At 37.6% G+C, this 10,691-nt stretch overlaps 1 protein-coding gene across 1 annotated transcript; it reads left to right on the top strand.

Moving 5' to 3' along the window:
• The first annotated feature begins 6,541 nt into the window (after nt 1–6,541).
• On the top strand, nt 6,542–10,483 carry LOC128021104 (myb/SANT-like DNA-binding domain-containing protein 2). Its single transcript, XM_052608038.1, has 4 exons — nt 6,542–7,030; nt 8,208–8,463; nt 8,941–9,004; nt 9,090–10,483. Exons 1-4 carry the CDS (start codon nt 6,545–6,547, stop codon nt 9,952–9,954), a joined length of 1,671 nt encoding a protein of 556 aa, XP_052463998.1. The 5' UTR covers nt 6,542–6,544; the 3' UTR covers nt 9,955–10,483.
• Nucleotides 10,484–10,691: the final 208 nt, after the last annotated feature.

Raw genomic sequence — 10,691 nt, 5'->3', positions numbered from 1 at the left:
TCTGTCTGGCATGTGGTTTCATTTTCATTTTTCTGTTTAGGTATTCGTTTGGAACAGTGAAGTTGTTGGAGTGGTTTTCCACTCAAGGTAGCGAATTTTCATCTATTTACATAAATCAAAAGGTTTGTAAACACTGTATATTAAGTTGAAGATTTATCATGTTAATGTTTAAATGGTCTAATATGGACAGACAACAATAATTAAAACACTGTAAAGAAAGTGGCTTGTTGCATGTAATGATTTGTACTGTATATAAATCACTGAGCCAGATCTTTTCAAAGAAACGTTTGAGGTGATCCACAAAACCACTCTCTGAATTTCCCAGAAGCGTTGTTATGTAAGTTCCATTGTTCAAGGTTCAGCTATTCAGTGTTTCCCAAAACAATAGTTACAATACTTTTGCAAACAGTGTGCCATCACAACTACAGCTCTGAACTGTTATATAAATAATATTAAAATATAATAAAAAATGCTTTTTAAAAGCTCACAATCTTTTAAAGTCTTTCAAGTCTTTCTAATATTGTCTATGACAAATGCTAATAAGCCTAATATTGTCAGCAAAACCATCAAGTTTGGTTAATGAATGCGCTCTAGCACTAAGAATCAACAGTGTGACATAAGGTAACCCATATTTTAATCAAACATCTGTAAATTAAGCAAAACAAAAAATGCAAAACCAAATGCAAAAAAAAAAAAGCGAAAGCTTCTGAAAGTGAAATGTAAACTGCTACAGCAAACACTGGCCAAGTATTTGAATGTTGTGCAGCAAGTAATAAACAAATAAACTGTGCCGTGTAAATAACAATGTGATTACTAGCTGATTGCTTTAAGGACCTAACAGCCTAGAGTTGACAGAACTTTGTATAACGTGAATTCTTTATTGCTGAACCAACGGGAAACATATTAGTTCACGAGTTACGACTGAATCACTCCAAGTGGTTTGAGTCAACTCATCAAAACATTGAACCAAAAAATCTCTCTTTCAGACACGTTAACTTATACATGACAACTCACCAACCTGTTAACCTGTTTCTCTGTCTTTACAAAAATTCACATATTTTAGTATTTCCATGTGATTTCATGATGCTTTAGGTGATAAAAGGGAGAAGGCTGGCTGATAATGAAAGCCTCCAAACCAAAATGTGCTTTTTCTCTGAACTGGTGTCTGCAGGTGCTGCAATCAGCTGCGCTCCTGAGTGAATCTAATGATCATTCACACCACCGTGATAATGATCTGATATAAAGCCAGTCGAGTGAGATAAGTGTAAAGATGGTTGTAAAAAGCTCCCACCATTGACGACTCACTCATAATAAAAAAAGAGCAAAGCATCCATCAGTATCACAGGTAGAAATTGTACTTTGTATCTCCATTTCGCTCCAAAATCCAGAATCAGCTCCTTTCATGTCAAGTAAAAGCTTTTGGGTTTTAGGGTTGGCATATGTCTTAGAGTTAAAAAATAAAATAAGGAAGGGCATCGCAGGAGGATCCTTGGTAGAGGACATTTTGTTAGACAAGTAGCACATCTGTGACCCTGTAGGGGCTAGTCATCACGGACACCCTAAATATAAAAAAATTGTTGCCTGGCAACCAGCATGGCAGGTTTATCAATATATCCTAAATTCAAATTTGGTCTAATTGACTGTTATTTAATGCATTTGTGTATTTTTGCTTGTAGAAAAATAGAAACAGAAAAATCTGTGCCCATTAGACATGCAAATAAGCACTTTGGGCTTTATAAAATGCAAAGGAATTTTGCCGGCGGATCCTTAAAGCAATCTCTCCTACACAAATTCACTTATATGCTTCCATCATCTTTGCTAAAATGCTAAATTAAGAAATAATAATTATATAATTATGAATTAATAATAGTAATTATCTTCACTTTCTCACTGTCCGTTAATGTTTCAGAGGGTCATTAGAATTTCTCTCACATTCAGCACTTTAAAGGGCTTTCGTGACTTCGCTGATGATAAAAAAATTAAATAAATAAAAAAAGTGCTGGCTTTATTTCACAAAGACGCGAGTTACTATGTGATCTGACTAAGAAGTGCTCCACTTAATGTCAGCAAGGCGTTCAGAGATGCCTCTAGAGCGAGTCTAATCAGAAGGCCATGCTTCTGATCATGAGAAAACATATCCGTTTCCTCATTAAGCTGAAGGTATGGAAATGCATGTCTGTGGGGTATAATATGCTAAGAGATTCCCCTTTTAGATTTGCATTCACAAATATAATGTCCAGTGTTGTAGTAAAAAGTCTGTTTTTCAATACGGGGTTGTGGCTCTTTATTATTCATATCATCAGATTCTTTATTCTTTTCATACACAATTTAATCATCCGTATGGGTTTGCTCCTAATTGGTAAACTAATAGCAAATTTGAACTATTATTATATTTGTGTACTATAAAGTTATATGAAAAACACATTGATGTGTTTATCAGAATGTGTGCTGAGCAGCCACAGTTTAGGATTCAGGATCCATCACCATATGGTCATGAAAGTGTATGCATTAATCTATTTTTATAAACTACGTAGGTGCCTGTCATCTTTGTTTTTTTTATTTATTTTTTTAGGTTTTTTTTAAAGGTTATAATGTCTCGTGACTCTACATCTAACCTTAAGCAGACATCAAACATAATGAGGTTGTCAGAAAACACCCAGCTATAGACAGAAAATGGTGTCAGTTAGGACGGTTCACTATTCTTAGGGCAGCCCATAACCTCTGACCTTAAATAGACTCTCTGTTAAATCTTGTGAACAGCTGTGAAGCTGCAGCTTAGTTAAGCTGGATTCCAGAAAGATTTTCTTTCAACAGAAAATAATTAATTTGACAGCATTGTTAAAGCTTCATTCAAAAATGATATCATACAGATATCTGGGCTGCTTCTTTTTCTATGCAAAGCATTAATTAACTTATGTATGTCTATAAAATAACAGGGCAAGAAAAGGTCGTATGCATTATTTTTTTGAGAAACACAAACAGAATTCAATTTGTAAAATTGTATTTCTTGTGGATAGAAGAACACATGCAAGTAAAATATGCTGAGTCTGTTGCCACTTTAACAAACTAACAGACACAAAGCAGAATGTAAGGAGGATAAGCAACCCCGCCTAGTGGACAGCAGTGGTACTTTCCCTTGTAGAGTGGTGGAAAATACACATGTATTGCAGAGGAAAATCAAGAAAATACTCATCTCTAAAAAGTATAATATTTTAATAAAATATTAATATTAATAATAGAAGCATTCGATCATGTTTTAATATAGTATTATTATTTTACATTCATGAGAGAATACGAGTATCATAACCTATGTTTCTTTATTTACATAATATCACATTTTGGCATGACATCCTTGATTACCTTAGATATTGCTTATATGCAGTTGTACAAAAATATAGCCATATTGTAAAATATTATTGCCTTTAAATGAATTCTAATATTTCGCCTATTATTATAAGAGAGACTTTTTAGCGATAAATCGACAACTGTCAGCAATGAAGCTGTCAATTGCACTTCATTATTATATTTAGATATGCTATTATAATGATTCAAAACGGTAACATTGCATTTTACATAATAATAACCTATTATTTTGTATGTAATATGTTTATTTATAACATAATTGTTTATAATATGTAGCGTAATACAGGGCTCTCAAGTTTTGAACTGAGTTCAGAGTGAGATTTTGCCCGCGGTCGCGATGTCGGCAGGGGTTTGATGGGGACGGGTGTCTGACCTCATAAATGACACATATTCTTACAAATAAAATAATATTTATTTAATTCAGCATTTATTTGTGTGTGTGTGTGAGAGAGAGAGAGAGAAAAAATGGTCAGTGCTGTTTATAGTAGGTGTTGGTAGCTGGTTTTGAGGCCAGGGGTTGGTGGCTCCCATTTGAATCACTGTGGTTCCAGGCCAGCCATTTTTCACAGTTCCATCAAGTGCTAAACTGTTCCTGGTTTTGGTCTTGTTTAATCCCACCATGGAGAAAACCCTCTCAGCATAGGTATTTGAATGAGCAAGCACTAACACTAATGCAGCTATTTTAGAAATCCTCCCTGCTTATGTCCCTCACACCTTGATGGACACAGGAGTTATCTTGTCTGCAGACTAAGCACCAGTAAAAAGAGCTGGTGGTTCCCATTGTGATGAATGGCGATCGGGTTGACCACTCCTTCTTAAAGGAACACCTACAGGTGGCTGCTCTACATAACCCTCTCTTTTTCCCTGTTTCCAGTGGGTTCTCCACTGTTTCCTCTATGGTCCTCCACAGTCTCTTCCATGCACCCATCCTCTACTGGCACCCTAACTCCCTCCCCTACTGTATTCTCCACAGCCTCCTCCTCTGACCTAGCCACCTTTTTAGGGAGCTGGGCCCGCATTCATAAAGATTCTAAGAATCCTCTCAGAAAACTCTTAATTTAGCTTAAAAACTTTTACGTAGGAGTCTTAGCTTAAAAGCGATTCGGGACCGATCTGAGAGCAACTCTGAGTAAGGAAAAGACAAAAACGTTTATCTTAGTGAGGAGGCGGGGTTGAACCGGTTGCTATGTATGACACAATCTTTTGAAGACTCTGATTGGCTGGTTGTCCAAGAAGGAAAAAAAAGAGTGATTTTAAGTATAGGGTCTATTCTAATCCTCACTTTAAATTTACATGCGTAATTTTTCCTATTTGACCGTTCTCTCTCTCTCTCTCTCTCACACACACACACACACACACACATTATATGTGTGTATATGAATTCTATTTTTTTATTTACCATGCTTTTAATTTCCTATAAGGTATTTGATTGGCTTAGAATGATAAAAATTGTTCCACTCTTTCCAATTACAGTGATTGCCGTCCTATTTAAGTGGCGGTTTGAGTGTTGGTTTTAATGTATCAAACATGGAATCAAAGCCAAGAAGAGCGAGAAAGCCAATCTGGACAGAGGAACAGTGTTTACTGTTAGCCCAGTTAGTGGATGAACACAAGGCCATTCTTAAAGGAAAATTCAGACACAGCAAGGGACAAGAAGCAGACATGGGAGCGTATAGGACAAACTATTAACGGTTCATTCCCCCTGCTTGTGTTCACCTATAAGCCTGCTATATTCATAAATGCAGTTTTTAGAGCCTGCAAGGTGGGAATCTCCAGTGGAAACTAAATGAACTGTGACACAATAAGATGTTCTGAAAGTGCTGTAATTGTTTGTGTGATCACTCTGCTTACAGAAGGTTGTGACAGACCCAAATCATCACTATTGCATTGTTGCATGTTCCCAGTTGCCAAATATCGTAATGTAGTGATTACTTTAATTTATATATTAAATTATATTATATTAAATTATTATATAATCTATACCGTCTTATTAACTCATTGTCATCCATTGTCTGCAACACATTTCTTCTGCCTCTTCATCTTTCTGCCATTTTCTCCTCTGCTAAAGAAACTCTTAAGCCTCTTAAAAGTCCTCGTCTGTGCTCATAACAAATTTTACCTTAAGACCTCTTTTAAGGGATAAGATGCTTTCTGAATTAATTTTTTCTTTACTAGGATTTTTTTCTTTAATTTTAAAAGTAAACGCCCACATTTCTAAGAATTTTCTTAGAATTTTGTCACTAGGAACTACTTTTTGCATTAAGATTCTTTATGAATACGGGCCCAGATCTTTTAGAACAAAGCATGAAAGATTGATCCTTTGCCTCTTCCCTGACATCTTTGAAATAGACGAATGCAATAATCAATATTATACATTGGATAAAATATAATGAAATAGCCTAGGCAAAACGTTTTGAAAATGGGGACCAGGATGAGGTGCAGTAAAAATAAAAGGAAAGAATTTTTTTTTTTTTTTTAAACTATTATGGATACTGCCATACAAGTATTATGGATAGGCCTATTATAGAAGTCTCTTATATAAAACTGTCAGAGTAGCCCCGCATCCTCTTCAACGTGTAACTTTGGCAATAAAAAAATAATAGTGGGCTAATAATAGGCACAAAAGCTACGGCCGACCACGTATAATGGCCAAAATTGCGTGCGTGTCGGGGTCATAATAACCATCAGACCAAAACATATCTTAGACTGTTTTTAAAAAATGTTAAATTAATATATTGATAAAAAAAAAACATATAGTGAAAATCTGTGTCATTGTCTTGACAAGTCTGTAACCGTAACGTTACCTACTTCAGCGAGCGTCTGGATCTGTGTTGCACACGAGCCTGTAAAAATCTTACCCGGATACAGCAATGCTATTTTCTGATTGGCTGATCGGTAGCTATATTTTTTTTATTCGATTAGCAGGTGCGTGTCAGGGCCTTCGGGGAACTCACTTGATTCCTCTACGTTACCTGTTTCACTGTTTAAAAAAATAGCGCCGCAACTTGGTGGGCGTTGTCCTCGTAATGTCTCTGCGTGAGAAATACAAGGTGTGGCGTGTGAGCGTGTGAACGGGTTGAAATGCGTGAGTCTCACGCCCAATGCGTGAGACTTGAGAGCCCTGGTAATATTAATAGACATTGGCTGAAAAAAATTATAACTCGGTATTATGAAGCTGTCAATGCGCGCCTCCTCTCTGCCCCCTCCCCTTAGCAACAGATGCAAGATGGCGGCCCCCAGTAACGCCGAGCGTTCTCCTGATCTATCAGTGCAGCTGAAGATTCCCAAAACCGAGGTTCCTTCTCCAGAATCCGAGGATCTGAGTGACAGCAACCAGTGCCATTCCAACCCCTCCACCCCTAACAGATTCTCTCCTCTGAACGTCGGGGTTTCGCTGTCCGGGGCCGCAGGCCGGAGTGGATCGGCCTCTGCCTCCAACAGCTTCAGCGCTTGCCGAGGCATGTCGTGGACACCGTCCGAGACAAACGCGCTGATCGCCGTGTGGGGCAACGAGAGGCTGGCGGAGGCGCGGATGCAGCAGCTGGAGGTGGCCGGGACGGTGTTCTCTGGCAAGGCGCCGGGACCCGCGATGTACGAGCGGGTGTCCAGAGCGCTGTCAGAGCTGGGTTACGAACGGACCCCATCCCAGTGCCGAGAGAGGATGAAGGTACTGTGAATAAGACATCCAAACACATGGCTGTCACTCAGATTTGCTTCGGGGCTCGTTGTCATATTTGTTTGGCTGTTTGTTTTTGTTACACAGAGCTTTGGTGAAGCTGTCAAAATCAAAACACAAGCATCGATCTGTCTCGGTTCAAGCTTATTGGAATGATTGCCGTCCGTTATGATCATATATATAGCTGTTGTGATGTTTATGGTATATTGACTCCACGTAGCTTTGGTAAAAAAAAAAAAAAAAAAAAAAAAAAATTGGAGCATTGAAGTTTAGATAATACAAATTAACATAAAATATAAAGGCTTCAATGTGCATATTCAGAACCCGAATCATTAGGTGACATTAAAAGACTCTATTTAAGGACCACAGTGCAGCCCCACAAAACTAATTAACTGTAATTAGTTAATCCCTATCCCTAAAACCATTTTTACAAGAATATATCTGTTACGCTGAATGACACAGGAACGTTATTTTGTGCATATTTTTATTTTCACAAAAAGTCATTAGGAACATTAAAGTACTTGAAGTTTCTATTATGATTTTTATAGCTGACATCTAATTCATGTAATTATAAAAAAATTTAATTGTCCAATGATGTTTGACAAAGTTTCATATTTTATATATCAAGCATGTCATTATTTTTATTTATTTACTTCAACATTTACACGTGAATCTCTTATGCCACACACAACATGAGTGATATATTATATATTAATTATTATATTTATATATATATATATATATATATATATATATATATATATATATACACACACACACACACACACACACACATATATATATATATATATATATATATATATATATATATATACACACACACACACACACACACACACACACACACACAACTTTTGCACTGCTTTCAACTGCATCTGAATTTACATTTACATTTACATTAGGATGCTCGAATAAGTCTCTAGTGTGCGCATTGCTATTTCATAAGGCCATGCATCATTCTCAGATGTAAAAAGATGATAAAAATTGAGCGTCTATTTTTAAGTGTAAGTGCTGTAGGTACTAAAACAGTTGTTCTTCCTGGTTTCTGATGGGCAGCTGAATATGTGCGATATATGTCTCAGTCTTAATTGTTTTAAATACAGTGTGCATGTTTTGTTGTATCTATAAACATGACTCTCGTCTGCAGACACTGAGACGTTGTTATAGCCGGGTGAAAGAGCACGGCATTGGGAAGAGGAAGAGCAGTTACTCCATCGAGCAGCTGGAGAAGGTGTTCGGGCAGGGTGGCTGGGATTCTCAAAGCTGTCAGCCTGTGCTGATCAACAGCAGCGGGCTCTACCAGGAGATGGAGTCAGACGGCAGTACGATGGAGGACTACTCTCAGGAAGACTGGTGTAATCAGGACCTCTCTGCTGCCTTTAATGAGGGAGACATAGAAACAGGTGAGTGCAAGAATATCCTTGCAGTGTAAATAAGTTTAAAGTCATAATTGCAGTATCCTCCTCCTTTAAAAAAAGAGTGGTGCCAATTTTTGGCAAGCATCTGAAAGATTTTAGGTTCATACCTCACCAGTCCACAGTTTAGAGAGATTTTAGTTTCATTTTTTTAACTTGCAGTAATTTTTTTAATATTTTTATTTAGCAAAGACACATTAAATTGATCAAAATGAAAAGGCTTTTAGTGTTAGTAGTATGTGTTTATGTATAATATGATTTTTTTTTTTTTTCTGGAATGAATAATTGTATTTTAATAATTTGCAGAATTCTCAAGATGTCCAATCATCTGCTAAAATTTGTTATATTCATAATCGGTGTGGCCCTACTTATCATCCACCGTCTATGAAAATTCTGCACATTTCAATTCAGATACCACATACATATTTTCTAGTATCTCAAATAAAGCAATCTTGTCTTTCACAGAGGACAACCAGCTTTCAAAACCCAGAGTTCCTCAGATACGACTGGAGCCATCTGAGCACACTCAGTAAGTTTGTACCAGTGTCCTGTTTCCCAGTCCTTTTAAATACAGAATTTCCACTCACTTCCTTCTCTCCTCATGCTCTCTTTAGATGCCAGGAAGTGATGGAGAACGTGATGCGTATCCTGGAGGCAGTGGAGATCAAATGGGAGCACTTCCAGACGTGGACAGACTTCTCCCGCCTCCACCTGTCCAATAAGCTGGCTATCTTCGGAGTAGGCTACAACACGCGGTGGAGAGAGGAGATCCGCTACCACTACGCAGAAATCAGCTCACAGGTCCCTCTTGGAAAACGACTGCGGGAATACTTCAACCCTGAGAAGCCAGAGGGCAGGGTTATCATGACCAAGGTGCAGAAAATGAACTGGAAAAACGTGTATTATAAATTCCTAGACATCACTATTAGTGAAGCTCGCTGTTTGGAGCTGCACCTGGAAGTGGACTGGATCCCGATCACACAGACGAGAGCAGCAGGGTGCAGCGATGCCTCCCAGTACCTTCTGCCAGGGGGCATCCCAAAAACATATGGCCTGTATGCAATAGGCCACGAGGAGACAAGGTCCCATTCATCGTCTAGCATAGATGATAAGTGCTCCACGTCACAGGAAGAGGAGGAGACGGACCATTGTGAGAGCTTGGAGAAGGACAAGAGGACATCATCCATAGTCACTTACTGTTACCTCGGGATTGCAGAGGAAAGGACGCTACAGCAGTGTCTGTTCCAGCACTTTCAGACTTCAGGCAAACACTACAGCCGAGGGGAGCCTTCGGCCGTAACCAGGTTCTTGCAGGACAACTGCACCAGCCAGGCCACGGAGGGCGTCCTTTCTGGGTTACACATCTACATTAAGTTTATCGAGGTGGAGCTGGACTTTCTCTCTGCCGGATCGTTAGTGGAATGTTTAGAGACTGCGATTGGTTATTCATTAAAGCTCAACAAGAAGGATGCACTGTAGTGGTGCTCAATGTGGTCCAATGATGCTCTTTAAAGCCAGGACTTTGAAATATAGACTTGAACTCAAAGTATTTAGAAGTATCAGAATTATTTATGTGGTATGTCAGGCACAGTCTGTTCCGAAAGGGGCCGAATAATCTCCTTTGCAGTAACTGTCTTTATCAGGGAGCGTAAATTTGATTTATTTAAATCTCTCAAGATCCAAATGCAGGAACTGTCAAAAAAAAAAAAAGAATCCTTAATGAGAACTTTTAATTAATCAAAGTATAAAGTCTATCTATATAGAAGTCTATATATATGTATATATATATATATATATATATATTTATTTATTTTAAGAGTATATATTGATATTGTCAGGCATTCCAGCATTTTCAATTATAGCATTCAAAGAATGTTTTTCATAAACCGTTTATCAACGTTTGTTTTTTTATTTGTCAGTTCACACGGTGTCTTTATGTATGATTGTTTCCAGGTCACAGTCTTGTTTACATGTTTGGAAGGACAAAAAATAAAGCGGATGAGATGAAGTGTTGTCAGAATGTGTAATACGTTGTTTCCATATTCTAATTGTTGGGAACAGACAGAGGTATTCAAAACAAGTTTTTTTAAATTAATAAATGGAGTAATGGAGATGTGTTGGAATTCTATTTGAAAATTTTAAGTGTTGCTAATACAAGACATTTCCATTTAAAAAGGTCATTTATGAATTTACCTTAGTAAAACCTTCAGAAACAC

This window comes from Carassius gibelio, chromosome A10 (assembly GCF_023724105.1).
Source record: "Carassius gibelio isolate Cgi1373 ecotype wild population from Czech Republic chromosome A10, carGib1.2-hapl.c, whole genome shotgun sequence".
Classification (NCBI taxonomy): domain Eukaryota; kingdom Metazoa; phylum Chordata; class Actinopteri; order Cypriniformes; family Cyprinidae; genus Carassius; species Carassius gibelio.
This window is presented reverse-complemented; position numbering and strand designations above follow the sequence as displayed.